The sequence below is a fragment of the Lagenorhynchus albirostris genome, chromosome 2 (assembly GCF_949774975.1).
Source record: "Lagenorhynchus albirostris chromosome 2, mLagAlb1.1, whole genome shotgun sequence".
Taxonomy (NCBI): Eukaryota; Metazoa; Chordata; class Mammalia; order Artiodactyla; family Delphinidae; genus Lagenorhynchus; species Lagenorhynchus albirostris.
In genome coordinates this window covers 38,770,392-38,791,640 of record NC_083096.1, presented here as the reverse complement: position 1 = coordinate 38,791,640, position 21,249 = coordinate 38,770,392, and the positions used below count along the sequence as shown (strand labels likewise).

At 43.5% G+C, this 21,249-nt stretch overlaps 1 protein-coding gene across 7 annotated transcripts in view; it reads right to left on the bottom strand.

Moving 5' to 3' along the window:
* The window catches only part of HHAT (hedgehog acyltransferase), a 367,203-nt gene that overhangs the window by 203,427 nt on the left and 142,527 nt on the right, over nucleotides 1-21,249 (bottom strand). For all 7 annotated transcript variants that reach the window (XR_009537066.1, XR_009537069.1, XR_009537065.1 and 4 more), the window contains one exon: nucleotides 18,355-18,505. Coding sequence is in view for 1 of the 7 variants with exons in the window: in XM_060130771.1 (XP_059986754.1) it covers nucleotides 18,355-18,505 (151 nt within the window). In the remaining 6 variants the exon portion in view is untranslated. The remainder of the gene's footprint in view (nucleotides 1-18,354; nucleotides 18,506-21,249) is intronic.

The following is a 21,249-nucleotide window of genomic DNA, read 5'->3' as shown; positions in this document are numbered from 1 at the left end:
TAGGATTTAGATTTTAATGCAGTTAGAATGTACTACCTATGTGACTCTGGAAACACTACTTACATCTCTAGTTCTTACATGGTGATGATGATATTTAAATCCTTATCCAACGATACTACTACAAGAAAAAATATGTTAATCCTAACAGGGGACTTTTTAAAACTAAAACAATGTATTTTGTTCTCAGCAATCCCTACTTCCGGTTTGTCCAACTGCTCACAGATTTAGCACTAAGTCTAACTGAATTGGATCTTAGGGTATTTTTCTCCATATTAATAAAGAACACCCCCTTCTATCTATAATACCTGGGCCACAAGGTTCTCTGCCCTAGAGGAGAAGAATATGTCAAAAGAGAAGATAGAAAACCTGCCCCTGTGACTCAGTGGACTCTGGGAAGGGGAGGAAGGGATGAAAGAGGATGGAAGAATTCAGAAACCTGTCCCGGCTCCTCTTCCCATCAGCCCACCCCATGACACCCTAAAAGGGAAGTCCATTATACAGATGGAGATAAAAACCCAAGCAGAGAGACTCCGTCTTTCCTTTCTAGTTGGAACTCTGAGAGACCACCTTGCAGGATGCTCTCTACAACAAAGGGTGGCATATTGGAAGATATATAGTTAGGCAGAGTGAAGGAGAGAGCGTAGCTGCATTGCTGAGTCTCCTTCAGCAACCTTATGGCAAAAGAGATTCAGAAGTTCCACATGGAAGGTAGTAAGATGAGAGCCAATAAATCTGGTTTAGGGACACCTGTGATGAATGGCAAGGTGAGTACACTGCAAAGTGTAGTGCACAGCCTTGCCAGGGCCTGGCCGAGACTCAAAGGGGTCTGCCTAGTCAAAAGAACTGTGATGAGGCAGAGTCAGGAAGACAGGAAGTCTGGGCCAGCTTCACCGGCTTCTTTGCATTAGACTCTGCACAGGTTCCTGGGGCTCAGATAAGATCCGCATTCTCCTTTGAGTCCACTCTAATGGGGCTTTTGCTCCTATCACTTCACTAAAACTGCTTCTGTCAAGGTCACCAGTGACCTCCATAGGGGCAACTCCAGTGTCAATCCTCATCTTCCTTTACTACTTTAGGTAGGGATATGGAGAAGCAGACTGGACACAACAGAAGGAAGGAGCAATGAACTTAAAGATAAGCCAATAGAAAGTATCCAAATCAAAACACAGAAAGGAAAAAAAAAAGAATTGGGAGGCAAAAAAGACAAACCAAGCATCAAAGAATTGTGGGATAATACCAGACAGTCTAATTGGAATGCCAGCAGGAAAAGAGAAAATGGTAGGAAAGAAATATTTGAAGGGATAATGCCAAGAATTTTTCAAAATTAATGAAAGAAAATAAACCATAGATCCAAGCTCAGAGAACTCCAGGCAGAAAACAAAGAAAACTATACCTAAGCACATCACAGCCAAACTGCTGAAACCAAAGGTAAAGGGAAAATCTTGAAGTCAGCCAGAAGGAAAAAAAAAGAAACATAACACACAGAGGAATTATATGAGCCTTCTTGTCAGAAACGAAGCAAGCCAGCAGATAATGGAAAGACATCTTTAAGACGCTGAAAGAAAAAAATAACCGTCAACATAAAATTCAATATCCAGTAAAAATATCTTTCAAAAATGAATACAAAATAAGAACATTTTCCCCCAAAAAAGAAATAATAGTTTATATAATTCATTGCCAGCAGACCAGAAGGCTAAGGAAGTTCTTCAGGCAGAAAGAAATATAATATCAAATGGAATATCTGGATTTATACAAAGAAATTAATAGCACCAGAAATGGGCTGGGGAGGAGTTATCGTTTAGTGGGTCTGGAGTTCGTGTTTGGAAAGATGAGAAAGTTGCACAGATGGATGGTGGTGATGATCACGGAATAATATGAATGTACTTAATGCCACTGAACTGTACACTGTAAAATGGTTAAGGGACTTCCCTGGCGGTCCAGTAGTTAAGACTCTGCACTTCCAGTGCAAGGGGGGCATGGCTTTGATCCCTGGTCAGGGAATTAAGATCCCACATGCTGCACGGCACAGGCAAAATAAAATAAAATAAAATGATTAAAATGGTAAATTTTTCCATCTTGTTAAGGGAAAAAGTGTAGATACTTCAGTAACTGAAGGGCGTCATAATATCACAGAAAAGGAAAGTACTGATAAGAGCTCAGATGATGCTATTGACCTGAGCTGCATTCAAGTCCACATTAGTATAGTGACCTTAGGTGATAAACTTTATAAACTCCAAACTACTTACTTGTTCATTAGGGAACTAAACTCTTCTTCAGAGATATATTGTGGGAACTGATATAACCTTTGAAAAATACATAGCTCTATACAGTGACATGGAGTAAACCTTCAATAAATGTGAGCTCCTCATACTACAAAAAAAGTAAATTTTATATTAAATTGTGTATGTTACCATGATAGATAGATAGACAGACAGACAGACAGACAGATGGGTAGATACGAAGGCATAAAAAAAGAACAAATAACAAATGGGATAAACAGAAAACAATTATCAAGATGGCAGATTTAAATGCAGCCACACCAATAATAACATAAATGCCCCAGTAGCAGAGACTGTCAGTCTGGATAAAAAAGTAAAACTCAACTCTGTGCTGTCTACAAAAAAACTTATTTTAATTATAAAAACACACAAGGTTAAAAGTAAAAGGATGGAATAATATATGCTATGAAAACACATCAAAAAAAAAGCTGGATTCACTATATTAATATTAGACAAAATAAACCTCAGAACAAGAAATATTAACAATAAAGAGGATAATTATAAAATGATAAAATGGTTCCTTCATCAAGAAAGTATAACACTCCCAAATGAGTGTGGACGCAGCAGCAGAGCTTAAAATTCATAAAGCAAACAAAATCCAAAGCCCTTCAAACGGCCCCCTGTTCTCTTGGCCACCCATTTGCCTCTACATTTACTCTTGCTCCTTCTGCAAGAGTAATGGCACTGGCAGCCCTGCCATGCCTTCCACACCGAGGCTCACGCTCTGTCCTCCACGTACTTTCTGCTGGGAACCCTCTGCTCAGCCACCCATGCGGCCACTCGCTCATTTCGTCCAAGGCTCTGCTCACATGGCGCCTCCTCAGTGAAACTTCCTCGTCCTCCACATTTCACACTGCAACTGCTGGCACTCCCTATCCCCTTCACCCGGCTTATCTTTCTCTGTAGTTATGAATTTCTAACAAACTACCTAGTTTACTTATTTTGCTTATTATCTTCCTCTTATTATTATTATGGAAGTTCCATAAGGGGCAGGATGTTCTGCTTCTTTTCTCACTACTTTACATCATGAGCCTGAAACAGCATCGCCCACATAGGCACTCGACATTTACTGACTGGCTTTTAAAACTGAAATGCCCTTTGCCAGCCCCATTCCCAGATATCATAATGAGGGAGAGTGCATAAACTGTCTGAAATAGAGAGATTACATTTATTTGGTATATTAGAGTGATAACACATGAACTACGCCCCATGACGTGGAGAATATGAAAATGACCAGCCCAGTACCTGGCACATGTGATCACTTGCTCAGCCCTCTTGCTCCACTCCTTTCCCATCCCTCCAAGAGTTTGGGGACTTTATCACATACACTTTTGTACAGCCGAAACCTAACAGAGCCTGGTTCATGGGAGACACGATGATAAATGAAGAAATGAGCCCTCCTCTTTATTTTTTTTGAAAACATCTTTATTGGAGTATAAGTGCTTTACAATGTGTTAGTTTCTGCTGTATAACAAAGTGAATCAGCTATACATATACATACGTCCCCATATCTCCTCCCTCTTGTGTCTCCCTCCCACCCTCCCTAATCACCCATCCAGGTGGTCACAAAGCACCGAGCTGATCTCCCTGTGCTATGTGGCTGCTTCCCACTAGCTATCTATTTTACATTTGGTAGTGTATATATGTCCATGCCACTCTCTCACTTCGTCCCAGCTTCCCCTTCCCCCTCCCCGTGTCCTCAAGTCCATTCTCTACGTCTGAGTCTTTATTCCTATCCTGCCCCTACGTTCCTCAGAACCTTTTTTTTTTTTAGATTCCGTACATATGTATTAGCATACGGTATTTGTTTTTCTCTTTCTGACTTCCTTCACTCTGTATGACAGACTCTAGGTGGATGGACCTGAGCCCTCCTCTTAATGCCAACTCATTCAGAACGTCTTGCTTGATAAGCCCAGCTGGAAGTAATCTCCGCTGCCCCTGTACTCCACATACACTCACTGCCTAAATTAGTCTTTAAGCCTTGCCATATTCTGCCATGTATTTGATATTTAAGCACATGTCCTCAGAGGGCAAACAAAATTCACATTTCTTTATTTCCCTCTGTTCTTCTTAGCACATGGGATATACTCAATAGTTACGTCTTAAGTGAATGGAAGTAGCATTAGAAAAGACGGGAACCACGGTACGTTTCACCTCTACAAAGAAGAGTCCTGAGTGGCTAAGAGCACGCGTATTACCAGCTATATAACAATGGTATATTGTCATATAGTCAGTAACAAGATGTTACATATGATAGGGGTATACATGATAATGATCCTACCACAGACATCACTCTAGCCATAACTGAATTATACGCTCATTCATTCATTCACTGTTCATTCCACAAACATTTACTGAACGCCTCCTAACTGCTCAGCGATGCAAAAGGCGTATGTGATACGATAGGAGCACAGTGCTGGCCCTGGCTTGAGGAGCTCACAGCCCAACAGAAGAAGACAGGCAAGTTGACAAGTGATAATAATGCCAATGGGTACAAACCATGGTAATAGTGAAAGTACAGAGAGTACCATGGAAGCACAGCAAAAGGGTACCTAATTCAACCTTAGAGAACCAGGTATCCCAGAAAAGATGCAGTGTGAGGTAAGAACAGAAGATGCAGAAGTAGGAGGGAACAGAGAATGGGTGGAGGAGGAGGTGAATGGGCAAAGGCTTTCAGTGAAGAGACAGCTGATGGCCTTGGAGGCAACAGAGAGTCCGACAGAGCCAGGACATCGAATTGAGGGAGGGGCTGCAAGGAGATAAGGGTTCCCTCCCCTCTCACACTGAGACCCCTCACATCCAGCCCCCAGCCCCTTTACTCCACTGAAGCAACCTCTCTTGATAAGGTTAGTAATAACCTTCAGTTGACAAACCCCAAAAGGCTTCATCACGCTCAACCTCAGAAGCACTGGGCTCTGATAACCACTTCCTCCTTTCTCAAAACACTCTTTGTTCTCGGTAAAATATGCTCCCTGGTTGTTCTTTTTTATTTACCAAGAGAAGTTGGCCTTCTCTAGCCAATCCTTTTTTTTTAATCTGCTTTACAGGCTCAAACCTGTCCACCCAGGCTGAAAGTGCTGAAGTCCTAAAATCTCAGTCCTTGTTTGAAGACTAAATTCCTCCCTGGGCCTACAAGGTCATCTTTGGTCAGAGACCCCACCTGTATGCAATCTCATCTCAAATGAGGCCCAAACATGTGCTCTCTGCACACCACACAATGGCCTTCTTTGGGCCAGAGAACTGCCACATTCTCCTACCAGAGGGCCTTTGGACATGCCATTTCCTCCTCCTGGAAAACTCTTTCCCCTTCTACTCAACTTTCAGACCTCAGGTCAATCCATATCTCAGCAGAGGAGCTTTCTATGATGAGAACAAATCCCCCTACACAGGTTCTAAGAGCACCATGGATCTCCCCTTCACAGCATCTGTCTCAGTGCAATTCTATTAGTCTTTGAATTCGTATCTCTCTTCCCCATTAGACTATCACATGGCAAGTGCTCAGAATAAAGAGAATGAAAGACAGTAGCTGGGGCCACATCAGGAAAGGCTCTGCAGGAATCTGTTCTCCTTCCCAGGGCTAAGGGTGATGGTAGCAAATGTTTCTTAAAGCGCGGTCCGTGGACCACAGATCACTTTAGTTGCTTGACAAAATTCAGATTACTGGGCCCTACTCCAAACTAAAACAGAATCTAGACATGGACTCCTATTCTGCCATTTAACGAGCCGTGCAGATGATTCTAACACATACTATCATCTGAGGCCTACTCAGTCCACTAGTAATAGTGATGTGGAATCTGACCGTGGTTTAGACCAATTTTCCAAGAGAACATGCACTCGGGGGGCAACCTGGGATGCCAGGAGCAATCTTCACTCAAAGCAAAGAAGCGAGGGCTTGCCTTCCCCTCGACTGATAAGTGATCAAGCTGGTCCTACTCCTCCCAAGCCCAGGCCCAGGCAGGAGACGTTATATCATGTAAAACAGGGAGAGAGGACAGAGAGGAGAAGCAATGGATGGAAAGCTCCAGGGGGTCCAAGGAGGAGAATCTGAGGTTCAGTTACTCAGAACCCCCAGGGGGCATAATTTTCCCACCCCAGATGACACCTACTCAGCCCCTTTCTTTTCCTCAGGAGGCTCCAAATTTGACCCTTATCCTTTGCTTCTGCACAAACACCACTGACGGTCCACGATGAGGGTTTCACTCCTTCCCACCCACTGAAAGAGGACAGCCTCTCCCTAGTCTGTTGTCCCTGAAATAAGAAAGTCCTTTAAATTTTTCTTTTTTTGTTGTTGTGGTGGTGGTGGTGATGGTGATGGTGGCTGGTTTGCTGGTTTGGGGCCTTTAATGAGGAGGGATAAGAGTTGTTTTCTTTACTCACCCCCTGCTCTTTTTTGCACCAGGCCCAACAAAGAAACACAAATTCCCTCTTGGATTCTAATGGTAAGTCGTTCAATACAGAAAAGATAGAAACATTCACATTTGAAAGAACACAGAACCTAGAATGCACGCTGTAGGAGTGGGGGGGGGGGGCAGAAAGAGCCTCAGGTACACCATAGGAAACAGATTATACGGAAGCAGGTGGCATTGTATAAATGCACCATAAATGCGGTCAGGAAGGCAGGTTAGCCACTGGGAATAATTAAGTTTGACCCATACTTCACATGTAAGCCAATTTCCCTTTTATCTCTTAAAGGAGTGGGAGGCCTGGGGGATCATCTTTCTTTACTTGGGATATATGTTTGTTGAGGGCCTACTATGTGCCAGGCTCAGTGCTGGGTGATGCAGAGACTATGGAGAGCGGGTTTCTGAGAATCTACAGAAAAACTCTTTCAGTAGCTTACGGATCCCCAAATGAAGGATTCTTGCCTTATATAAAAGTTAGTAAATGTCAAATGGACTTCCTCAGATTATCACCAAAGGCAGAAACTACACAGGAAAATAAGAAGAGACCTGACCACATACAAACGTAAAATTGATACATCAAAATGCCTATAAACATTTCAGGGAAACAGCAGGTTGCACTTTGAATTTAATCCTCAGAACGGAGGTGGGGCAAAAAGCAACAAGGGTTTGCTAAAGGGAGGGCATGAATTAGAAACAACAGAGTGCTAAGTGCCCATAAGGTTCCCGGCTGGCAGATGTGGGACGATTCTCCATCCTTGTTGACAAAGAGGGTCTGACCCAGCCTGATGTAAGACAAAGAAACAGAGCAGGAGGGGGAGGACAGCCATCAAGGTGGCCACGTGCCAGGGGACACAGGAGGAGGAGACAATGGCAGGAGAAACGAAGTCCAGTTTTTATGTGGCCCCCTTCCCACCTCCACTGAGGCAGCCACTTCTGGATCGCCATTTGTAACGTAAGGGATGTAACGTAAGAACAGAAACCCCGTGGACCCCACACCATTCCCTTGGTCAGTTACTCAGGGTTAAATGGCAACTCCCTGTCTCCTCATCCTTTTGGTACATAGAGGCCAACCCACTGCCCGACTGCCCCCTCCCCTCACCCCCTGCACCATCTCCCTTTCTAGGGAGTCAGTACAAAAGCCATCATCATTCTCAAGTATCCCTGAGTTCCAGAGCCTGTCACACAAGCCTTACATTCCAGACCCTGGAGGAGGAATCCACTTCAGCTCCATTTCACTGGAGACAGTGAAAGGCAGTGATTCTGAGCACAGATGCTACAGCCATGTGTCGGGTTCAAATCTCAGCTCCACCACTAACTAGCAGTGTGATTTAAGGATTTAAGGTGTGTGATTCTATCAGTTTCATCATTTGTAAAGTGGGGATAATAGAAGCTACACCGTAGGAGTTTTGTGAGGATTACATAAGTTAAATCTATAAAAGCATTTAGAAATGTGCCTGGCGTGATGTACGCAGTTTGCTGCCACTGCCTCTATTATTATTATTACTCCTGCCATACCTGTTGACCCTTGAACAACACGGGTTTGAACTCTGTGGGTCCACTTATCCTCGGATTTCTTTCAATAGTAAATACTACAGTACTATTTGGTCCGAGGCGGACTGAATCCAAGGATGTGGAACCACGGAACCATGGATACAGAGGACCGACCATAAATTATACGTGGATTTCCAACTGTCAGGAGGGTCGGCGCCCCAACCCCTGAGCTGCTCAGGGGTCAGCTGTATTCGTTGTGAGGACATGTTTTCAAAGCACTTCCCTCCAAGTCCTGTTCCGCGTTCTCCATCGTAGCCCCTCCCTCGGAAAAATCCTATCTCCAAAGAGAAACAGTTGTCAAACTCCTCTCTCACATCAAAGTCTGAATGGAATCTCTTTTCTTCCTGTAAGTTTGCAACGTTCTCCCTCATCTGGTATCAAGGACGTGGCACAATGTCAGATAAAATAATGATAGTAATTAAGTGAGAAAGGCGTACATTCCTCCTTCCTCACAAGGCAGATTCATTCTCAGGAAAACTGCAAGCAGACACAGTATTTTGGCAAGCCATGTACACACATTTAACGAGAAAAACAGGGAGACAGAGAGGGTGGGGTATTGACAGTGGTCACGGTGTATGTACCTCAGCAAGGACATGTCAGTGCCAGCGATACAGAGCAACTGCTCAAACACCAGATCAAACTATTTGAAAAATCTCGCTCTTCAGACCTTTAGTGTCCAAATTTAGTGTCCAAAATTACAGAGAAGAGTGACTATTCACCCATTCAGCACATATTTCCCGAGTGCCCACTACATGCTGGGAACCAGGGAAGGTGCTGGGGACACAGCACTGAACAAAACAAGATCTGATCATTGCCCTCAAAGAGCTTATAGTCTGCTGGGATATGAACAAGTATGGAGACAACTATTGTGGAGCATGGCTGCTGCATGACAAAATGAGTACTATAATATCCCCATTTTCTAGAGAAGGAAACTGAGGCACAGAGGGGGGCCACTGGGTAATGAGGAACAGAGGCAGGATTCAAATGCAGGCAGTCGGACTCCACGTCTGGGCTCTGGTGACCAATGAAAGCCTTCTGTTTGAAGATGCCCTGATGTTTCCTGCATCAAAGCGCTTTGTACTCTAAAAAGTTTGAGGGTTCGCTCAGTAATACGTGAACTGAAAACACTCTCCACACAGGGAGAAATGGAGAGAGGAGCAGAGCAACTGTCTTTGAAGTAAAAATAAATCCGGGAAGCAAAACATATGATGGCTCACAAAATCTGTCTCAACTTGACATCCCATTTCTGCTTTGATTTACGGAAGTCTGTGCTTGGAGGAAAAGGTAAGAGGATTTTTGAAATATGAATGGAAGAAGAAAGAAAATATGTTTTCTGAGTCTGTTGGGATTCAGAAGAGAGAAGGGTAGACTAAGAGAGGTATCCAAAATGTGAGAGAATACGAATGGCCCGCAGCTGGAAACTATTTGCAAAAAGAATTCCCGCAGGGGTGAAGGGGAGGTCGCGATGGTCTAGATTTCAGGGACCCCCGTGCTTCCATTTTGAAATCCACGCCTCCCACATATCGCCCTCCACCCCCACTTGCCACATCCTCACCCAGCCACCCGATCAGGCCTTTCTTTTCTGAGAAATTAAAAAACAAACAGTGCAGCCTTTACTCTCCTGTCTGCAATTCTGATTATTAGCTAACATGTTGATGTCTACAGCGTGCCTGCTTGCGTTCACTGCTTCAGCACATGGTCTCACTTCACCCTTGCACCTCCCCAGTGAGGCAAACACTATGATTCGCCCCATTTTGATACCTCAGAAAACACAGGCATAAGGAGGTTAAATCACCTGCCCAATGACACGGGTGGGGGAGGGGTGGGAGTATTTTAGCACGAGGATGCTGGTGGTCATCTCCATCCAGTGGGGCTGGGGCTAATACAATGGTAGAACTGCAAGGGACCATAGACTTCATCTAGTGACGAGAGTCTGTCTTTCATTTAACAGAGGAAACTGAGGTAAAAGTAACCTGACCAAGCTCCCTCCTGAGGGCAGAGCCCGTCTCTTTTCCACCACAGTCTGTATCTCTGAATTGTCACATCTCAGGCTCAGAGCTGGACCAGAGCCTCTCTTCAGCCAGTCTCATCCACTGCTTCCCCAACCCGGCCCATCTCTCAGTCACCTCTGGCTTTGTTAGATTTTCAAGTGCAAAAAAGTAAGAAGCTACCACTTCCTGAGGAACGACTATACCCCAGGCTCAATCAACCCTCATGTCACCACGAGGAGGCAAGGGCTATTATTATCTCCATTTTAGAAACGAAAAGATTGGCCCAGAGACTTTTAATCATTTGCCCAAATCACACAGCTAGTATGTGGCGTAGCAAACTCTTAGTTACTACGTTGCCTCCAAAAAACAAGTGAACTCTTATTAACAGCACCTGTTAATAAGCATCCTTTCTCCTTTATGTTCATAATTTCCCTGCTTTCCCCCCAACAATGCTGGTAGATACGGTGTGTATTTCACAAACTCCATGCTTGCCATCCTGTCCCGCAACTTGAGGTTAAACGTGATTCAAAGGCAGGACTCACACAAGGCCAGGACTCATACAAAGTCGGCAGTTTGTGTAGCTGATTTTTAATCATCTACTGCAGGCCTGGACCAACTCTCCATCTGGGAACCTAAATTCTTCTATTGACCTAACAGTTCATGCAATCAATGCCCCACTGAAAAAGGAGGCTCAGATTCCTCCCATCCCCAGCCCAAAGATGTCCCCATACATCAAGATCTAGTAGCCACCAACAGCACCCAGATCCCTCTGGGATAAGCAGTGATGCATGAATTTGCCTGTGAAGACCTGAGAGCATCATAGTTGAAGAAATGCAGAGGGCAAGCTGTGCGAGATTCCTGAGATAATTGAAATTGACCCATAACTCACCAGCCACCATGGGAAATTCTATCACTTTGCACACTTTGCTTCCATAGCTAGAAATCAAATCAGAAGAACATGATCAGATTTCTAATTTGGAACCTCAGACACGCAATGTCATCTTTAATGACTCCTGGAAAAAGATGCTCATTACAGATCTCAGCCTACCTAAATTAAAACCTGAAACCCCCCCAAATTAAGCAGAAAATTCTCAATTTCTCATGTCTGTTCAGCCACAGAAAAATCACACAAGCAGGAATACACACATTCCTTAGGGGTTTGTTCTGCCTGCAAATATCTGAGCAAGAATTACACGAAACAGAAGAGCTAGTAGGAAAAAAAAATAAAATAAACACATCAGGTCCTAACTTTTACGTTTGGGCCATCTGGGCGAATAGCAATTTTTCATGATCAGTTTGAACTATCATGTCAGGGAACATTATCTCTCTGCTGATGGCCAGTTTCATCTCTTCTGTCATGTAGAGCTCAGATTCCTCTGATACGGTCAGCTGCCGGCTTCAAGTCTTCCCTCACTGTTAAGGGGGCTGAAAGATGGTGCAATCAGTCAGCACAGTGTTCAGGTGTGTAAGGCTCCTTTCAAATAGGAGGCTAAAACTCCATCTCTCATCCTCAGTTGTAAACCTCATTCAGTGTGGATTTTCTAGAAGCTTAGGTAGCCATTAAACAATCTCCGGAGACTGGTTTTAAATCTCTTCCCTCCACTTCCGATCCACCTTGCCCTTTGCGTCACTGGATGAGTGGCTGCCACAGCCCCGCAGAATGAGCTGCATCACCAGCGTTCACAGCTGCTCATGACTCAATTCTTCTCAACCCTTAACCCAGGAAGGGGGAGCAATGCCCTGTCTACAGCAATGCCTCAATGATGGCCCAGAAATATTAGATATAAATAGAAACTACAGATTGGAAATTTTATTTTCCTTTGGCATGGCTTCTTACGGAGAAAAGTTAGAGAATGGGGACCAGGACCACTGCAGGGTTACGCGACCAGATCCTGACTATGAGCATCGTAAACTAAGGGTGGAGGAACATCATAAATAGTGCAAAGGAGAATCTACAATTTTTATTCTTTCTTTTTTCACTTAAAAAACTACTTCTTCTGAACCTTAAATTGGGCACCGAATTGCTCAAAAAGAGTTCATCTCCCTTCCTAAATTCAACTACTTAATGTGGAACAGTTACTGTACAAAGAATGAAGGCCCAAGCGTTTCTACATATAACTGGCAAACCAGAAAACCCTTCAAGAAACTGAAACAAACATGAAGGGGCAGATCTACACCCATGCCTGCTAAAGGAAGCCAGGATACAAGTCTAGGTCACCACCAGGAAAGACCATGTCTGCTGCTTCATCCCACGCCCTTGTGAGCACCGCCCTTTAGAATCACATCACTCCAAGCAGTCACCCCAGAGCCCCCCCTCAGAGTAACTTTTCATTATTACTCTCTTGCCCGCACAGTAACGGAGAGGGGGGAGGGAGGGCTTCAACAAGCTGGGCTTTACACTATTTGAGTCTGGTTCCAAACAAGAATGACAAAGGTCTTGGCAGATATACGTTCTCCACCTCAGTGGTTTGTCTATAACAGAGGATCCTGGACAAAAATAAAATACTTAATTCACTCGCCGGGAGCCAGCATGCATGCCAAGAGTCAAGGATTTTTTTATTATCCCAGCCAACAGTGGAGAAGCCCTTTAGGAGAACGTGCTTCCCAAGAAATGCATGAGAGCAAGCATTCACACCAAGGAGGCAGAGGAAGCGTGCTGGGTGCCCACAAGGCATTCATCACATGTCCCCCAGGCCATGCTAGGTCCCAACCCGTCTATTCAGTAAATTACTTTTATGAGCAGGTCAAAAGTGAACAGATCCTTCCAACGAGGCTCACCTTTCAAACAGAACCACTTCCTGGCCCCCTAGCGACAGAGAGAGCCCCTTTCCTAAACTTGCCACTAAAGCCAGGCAACCTATGATATTTGATGAGATAATTAAAGACAAATCACAGTTCTAAGAGGGAAGATTATAGCAATAAAATCCTACCTTAAGAAACAGGAAACATCTCAAATAAACAACCTAACCTTGCACCTAGAGCAATTAGAGAAAGAAGAACAAAAAAACCCCAAAGTTAGCAGAAGGAAAGAAATCATAAAGATCAGAGCAGAAATAAATGAAAAAGAAATGAAGGAAATGATAGCAAAGATCAATAAAACTAAAAGCTGGTTCTTTGAGAAGATAAACAAAATAGATAAACCATTAACCAGACTCATAAAGAAAAAAAGGGAGAAGACTCAAATCAATAGAATTAGAAATGAAAAAGGAGAGGTAACAACTGACACTGCAGAAATAAAAGAGATCATGAGAGATTACTACAAGCAACTCTATGCCAATAAAATGGACAACCTGGAAGAAATGGACAAATTCGCAGAAATGCAAAACCTTCCGAGACTGAACCAGGAAGAAATAGAAAATATGAACAGACCAATCACAAGCACTGAAATTGAAACTGTGATTAAAAATCTTCCAACAAACAAAAGCCCAGGACCAGATGGCTTCACAGGCGAATTCTATCAAACATTTAGAGAAGAGCTAACACCTATCCTTCTCAAACTCTTCCAATATATAGCAGAGGGAGGAACACTCCCAAACTCATTCTATGAGGCCACCATCACTCTGATACCAAAACCAGACAAAGATGTCAAAAAGAAAGAAAACTACAGGCCAATATCACTGATGAACATAGATGCAAAAATCCTCAACAAAATACTAGCAAACAGAATCCAACAGCGCATTAAAAGGATCATACACCATGGATCAAGTGCGGTTTATTCCAGGAATGCAAGGATTCTTCAATATATGCAAATCAATCAACGTGATACACCATATTAACAAATTGAAGGAGAAAAACCATATGATCATCTCAACAGACGCAGAGAAAGCTTCTGACAAAATTCAACACCCATTTATGATAAAAACCCTCCAGAAAGTAGGCATAGAGGGAACTTTCCTCAACATAATAAAGGCCATATATGACAAACCCACAGCCAACATCGTCCTCAATGGTGAAAAACTGAAACCATTTCCACTAAGATCAGGAAGAAGACAAGGTTGCCCACTCTCACAACTATTATTCAACATAGTTTTGGAAGTTTTAGCCACAGCTATCAGAGAAGAAAAAGAAATAAAAGGAATCCAAATCAGAAAAGAAGAAGTAAAGCTGTCACTGTTTGCAGATGACATGATACTATACATAGAGAATCCTGAAGATGCTACCAGAAAATTACTAGAGCTAATCCATCAACTGGGTAAAGTAGCAGGATACAAAGGTAATGCACAGAAATCTCTGGCATTCCTATACACTAATGATAAAAAATCTGAAAGTGAAATTAAGAAAACACTCCCATTTACCATTGCAACAAAAAGAATAAAATATCTAGGAATTAACCTACCTAAGGAGACAAAAGATCTGTATGCAGAAAATTATAAGACACTGATGAAAGAAACTAAAGATGACACAAATAGATGGAGAGATATACCATGATCTTGGATTGGAAGAATCAACATTGTGAAAATGACTCTACTACCTAAAGCAATCTACAGATTCAATGCAACCCCTATCAAACTACTGCTGGCATTTTTCACAGAACTAAACAAAAAATTTCACAATTTGTATGGAAACACAAAAGAACCCAAATAGCCAAAGCAATCTTGAGAATGAAAAATGGAGCTGGAGGAATCAGGCTCCCTGACTTCAGACTATACTACAAAGCTACAGTAATCCAGACAGTATGGTACTGGCACAAAAACAGAAATATAGATCAATGGAACAGGATAGAAAGCCCAGAGATAAACCCACGCACCTATGGTCACCTTATCTTTGATAAAGGAGGCAAGAATATACAGTGGAGAAAAGACAGCCTCTTCAATAAGTGGTGCCAGGAAAACTGGACAGGTACATGTAAAAGTATGAGATTAGATCACTCCCTAACACCATACACAAACATAAGCTCAAAATGTATTAAAGACCTAAATGTAAGGCCAGAAACTATCAAACTCTTAGAGGAAGACATAGGCAGAACACTCTATGACATAAATCACAGCAAGATCCTTTTTGACCCACCTCCTAGAGAAATGGAAATAAAAATAAACAAATGGGACCTAATGAAACTTAAAAGCTTTTGCACAGTAAACAAAACCATAAACAAGACCAAAAGACAACCCTCAGAATGGGAGAAAATATTTGCAATGAAGCAACTGACAAAGGATTAATCTCCAAAATTTACAAGCAGCTCATACAGCTCAATAACAAAAAAAACAAACAACCCAATCCAAAAATGGGCAGAAGACCTAAATAGACATTTCTCCAAAGAAGATATACAGACTGCCAACCAACACATGAAAGAATGCTCAACATCATTAATCATTAGAGAAATGCAAATCAAAACTACAATGAGAGATCATCTCACACCGGTCAGAATGGCCATCATCAAAAAATCTAGAAACAATAAATGCTGGAGAGAATGTGGAGAAAAGGGAACCCTCTTGCACTGCTGGTGGGAATGTAAATTCATACAGCCACTATGGAGAACAGTATGGAGGTTCCTTAAAAATCTACAAATAGAACTACCATATGACCCAGCAATCCCACTACTGGGCATATACCCTGAGAAAACCATAATTCAAAAAGAGTCATGTACCAAAATATTCATTGCAACTCTATTTACAATAGCCAGGAGATGGAAGCTACCTAAGTGTCCATCATCGGATAAATGGATAAAGAAGATGTGGCACATATATACAACGGAATATTACCCAGCCATAAAAAGAAATGAAATTGAGTTATTTGTAGTGACGTGGATGGACCTAGAGTCTGTCATACAGAGCGAAGTAAGTCAGAAAAAGAAAAACAAATACCATATGCTAACACATATATATGGAATCTAAGGAAAAAAAAAAGTCATGAAGAACCTAGGGGTAAGATGGGAATAAAGACACAGACCTACCAGAGAATGGACTTGAGGACACAGGGAGGGGGAAGGGTAAGCTGGGACGAAGTGAGAGAGTGACATGGACATATATACTCTACCAAATGTAAAACAGATAGCTAGTGGGAAGCAGCCACATAGCACACGGAGATCAGCTCAGTGGTTTGTGACCACCTAGAGGGGTGGGAGAGGGAGGGTGGGAGGGAGGGAGACGCAAGAAGGAAGAGATATGGGAACATATGTGTATGTATAACTGATTCACTCTGTTATAAAGCAGAAACTAATACACCATTGTAAAGTAATGTACTCCAATAAAGATGTTAAAAAAAAAAAGACAAATCAAAGCAATTACTTGACATTCCTTACAATAATCACATGACATTTCTAACCCCCTAGAAGCAAAGTGGACCAAAAATAAAATGTGTACAAGAGGCTTAGATCAATTCAGCCTCCATAATAAATTACTATGGAAAAGCAGGATGTTTGTTGCATACTGTCTACCCCTTTCCAAGAGCATCATTGATATAACAATATTCACTGAGCTCAGAGACGAAATATAAGACTGGATGAGCCAGGATGGATTTTCTGAGCAGGGCCAGGACTCGAGTGAAGCAAATGGAGGCTTCTAGAGAGCACAGTTTAAGTAGGTATTGCCTCCCACAGATGTGCAAGTCCTCAGCCTGAGGTTCTTACATTAGCTTTGCAATTGCAAAAGCCAGCCGGCCACTTGTTCCACACTGGAAGTGATAATAAAACACAGTGGCAAGCAAGCCCATCTGGAGAACAACAATCAGAAACGGCAGGGGGAGCTGAGGGATCTTTTAGAACAAAGACTCCAGGGCAACTCTACGTTTATGGGGCAAAATCAAGAAGACTAAGAAAACTCAGGAGAAGCACCTGTGTAGCCAAGTGCATGAGTGTAGGAATAATATAAGGATAGGGACTTCCCTGGTGGCGCAGTGGTTAAGAATCCGCCTGCCAATGCGGGGTCACAGGTTCGATCCCGGGTCCAGGAAGATCCCACATGCCACGGAGCAACTAAGCCCGTGCGCCACAACTACTGAGCCTGCGTTCTAGAGCCCACGAGCCACAGCTACTGAAACCCTTGCAACCTAGAGCCTGTGCTCCGCAACCACTGAGCCCACATGCTGCAACTACTGAAGCCCGCACACTTAGAGCCTGTGCTCCGCAACGAGAAGCCACCACAATGAGAAGCCCACGCACCACAACGAAGAGTAGCCCCTGCTCGCTGCAACTAGAGAAACCCCTCGTGCAGCAATGAAGACCCAACACAGCCAATAAATAAACAAACAAATAAATAAATAAGGATGAAAGCTAACGTTTGTAAACACCTACTATGTGCCAGATGCTTTCAACGTACATATTAGCTTATTTAATCTTCAAAACAGCTTTTAGAGGTGAGTATTATTATTATCATTACCATTATTATTACCATGTAAGAGATAAGAAAACTGAAACTTAGATTTAGTAAGTTGCCCTAGATCTCAGAGCTAGTAAATGCCCTGGCCTGTGCTATTAACCTAAGTCTATTTTTTTAATCTACAGTCCCACATACAAAGACGTTATTTTCAAGAAAAACAGACAGCGATGAAATCATCAAAATATACGTCATGGGGGCTTCCCTGGTGACACAGTGGTTATGAGTCTGTCTGCCAACGCAGAGGACACGAATTTGAGCCCTGGTCTGGGAAGATCCCACGTGCTACGGAGCAACTAGGCCCGTGCACCACAACCTCTAGGCCTGCGCTCTGGAGCCCATGAGTCACAATTACTGAAGCCCGCAAGCCTGGAGCCCGTGCTCTGCAGCGGGAGATGCCACTGCAGTGAGAGGCCTGCGCACCGCAACGAAGAGTAGCACCTGCTCACTGCAACTAAAGAAAGCCCGAGCGCAGCAACAAAGACCCAGTGCAGCCAAAACTTAATTAATTAATTTTATATATATATATATATATATATACACGTCATGTCCCAAGTTAGTAAAAAACCGCTTTAGACATAGCCCTTTGTGTATCTGTACACAAACTTGGTGAGAAACTTTCTTACCTCACAATTTTCATAGCCTGACAATATTTTTGAGAGGGTCATCCTGTTAGACAGATTAAAAAAAAACGAAGGGCCAAACGCGACTTGAGTGAAGGGCAGAGAAAAGATGGTGGCCCAGGCGCTCTGAAGCTGGCCAAGCCATGGGTCCTCCCACTGGATGTCCCTGAAGGGCCTTAATAAACCAAGCCACTGACCTCCACATCCCCGTGAAACTGAACATGGTGCTCACACAGCGAGGGAGGGGCGGCGGCGTGAGTCCATCCAGGCGCATGAGCAGAGCTGGGACACCAAAGAGCACCAAGTACTTCACATAGAAGAAGAGCACTTGGGCCAACGCCAGTCCTCCTGAAAGACAGAGGGGCCTGTTAGACACAGCGACAAGAAGTGGAGCAATCTCCTGGGAAAGATGCAAGGCTCCAGAAACACACTACCTGCTCCCGCTTCTCCGACCACTCCCCTCCCCTCCCCGCAACTCACATATTTAACAAGTCTCCCATGTCGGTTCTGGGCAATGATATTTTGGTGTTAACAAATATTGAAATCTCCTTTATTATTGTGACAGGCAACAGGACCTCTTAACAGTCATGCTTTTACAAATGCTAGAAAAGGGCACACTTTAAAAATACATAGATATGTATGTATGTGTATATATATATATATATGTATATATATATATATATATATATGCATTAAAAACTATTAGAAAGGAAAAATCCTTCCCAAATCCTTTCAAAACCTCACATGAGTTCACACCCACTAGGATGGTTAGAAGCATAAAGTCAGATCAACAAGGGGGCAAAGATGTGGAGAAACTGGAACCATCATACCCTGTTGGTAGGAATGTAAAATGATGTGGCCACTTTTCTTTTTGGCCATGCCACACAGCATGGGGGATCTTAGTTCCCTGACCAGGGATCAAACCCATGCACCCTGCAGTGGAAGCGCAGAGTCTTAACCACTGGACCACCAGGGAAGTCCTGATGCGGCCACTTTAGAAAACATTTGGCAGTTCTTAAATGATTAAACATACAGTTACCATATGACCCAGCAATTCCACCCTTGGGTATATACCCAAGAGAAATGAAAACAGGGGTCCACATAGAAACTTGTACCTGAATGTTCATAGCAGCATTATTCACCCAATAATGTGGTTAATAATCCGCCTCCCAATGCAGAGGACACGGGTTCGAGCCCTAGTCCAGGAAGATCCCACATGCCCTGGAGCAACTAAGCCCATGCGCCACAACAACTGAGCCTGAGCTCTAGAGCCCGTGAGCCATACCTACTGAGCCCGCGTGCTGCAACTACCGAAGCCCATGCACCTAGAGCCCGTGCTCCGTGACAAGAGAAGACACTGCAATGAGAAGCCCGCGCACCGCAACAAAGAGTAGCCGCCGCTCGCTGCAAATAGAGAAAGGCCGTGCGCAACAATGAAGACCTAATGCAGCCCAAAATTAATAAATTTTAAAAAAGAAAGAAAGAAATAAAGTACTGATACATGCTGCAACATGAACCTTGAAAACAACATGCTAAGTGAAGTGAGCCACGAAAGGCCACATATTACATGATTCCATTCATATGAAAGTCCAGAAGAGGGAAACAAAAACAGAAATAGAGACAGAAAGTTGATTACTAGTTCCTTAGCACAGAGGGGCTGGAGAGCAAGATTATGGGGGGTGGTGGCTAAATGGTAGGGGCTTTTTCTGAGGTAATGAAAATGTTCTAAAATTGGTGGTGGTGATATTTGCACATATCTATGATATACTAAAAGCCATTGAGTTGTACACTTTAAATGGATGGATTGTATGATATGTGAACTCTATCACAATAAAGCTATTAAAAAAAAAAAACATAAGGGCCCCAAGCTATAAGAACCAGCAGCTTCTTGGCCAGAACTGTGTCCTTCTGGAGCAAAAGGAATGCAGGGTGTGGGCGCAGGGTGAGATCTGAGGCCGAGACACATACTCCGGTGCCACAGGCCTCCGCCTGCGCCCTTTGAGGGTGACCCATGTCTCCAGCTGGAGCTCAGGATGCTCTACTGATTGACACATCCCTGTGGGCTTCTGGGCCAGTTGCTTCCCACCTCTTCACCCTGAGAGGAGGATGGGGCATCTGGGCTATAGGTCTACGGGGCACCACAAACCTGGGCAAACTGCTGGCCTCAGCAGCAGCGTGAGGAGGTGAAGCGAGTCTGCCAGAGCAGTGCCCATAAGGAGAAGGCCAAGGGCAAAGTGCACGAGGAAACCCTGGAGTAGATGACCGGTGGCCACGTGCTGTCCAACCTCCAAACTCACCTTCCCCAGCGTGCAGGGAAATAATGCAGGGCAGGCTGATGCCACTGACCAGCTTATCTATGGGATAGTCTGAAGGAAAGAGCTAAGCCTTAAAGAAGTACTAGCAGAAGATATTACTATCTGGTCCTCTTGATGTTACACAAGGATCTTTGAAAGAATGTCACTACCATGGAATGTGTGTCTATAAATAGTAACTCTGTGCCAGCAGAAACACATAAGCCCTTTTCTGAATATACAATTTGGGCAAAGGCAAAGAGTGGTTCAAATTCAGCAGCCGTATGTCTTATAAGGAGAAAACCCCAGGAATCACCACGCCTCAGTCCCACTCGGGAGTGGTCAGACAGGTTCTTTTTGGAAACCAGACTACAGTCATATCTGTTGGAAGGGCTGGTATATAATGGTAGCCTTCTTGGATGTATCTGATAAGAGACAAGAAAAAAGCTGATGTGTGTGCATGTGTGTGTGTGAATACATATATATGTGTGTGTGGGTGTGTATATACAAATTCAACAAGAAGAGGGATATATATGCTAACAATACCATCCTAAAAGCATTTGCCGGGGGGCACAGGACTACCCTGAATGGTGGAGAAATCAGTTCCATTGGCTGAGATGGCAGTGAGGGAACCTATAACATATTTCAAAATGAACCACCAGGCTCTAGTCAGAAAAGTCTCAGAGCTACCAAAAGGCAGGACAGAAGTAAGAATGACTAATTAAAAGGCACAAAGCTTCCAGATCTGACAATGATCAGCCTGAAGAACTGAAGGTATCAAAGGACCTATGGAAGACTGAA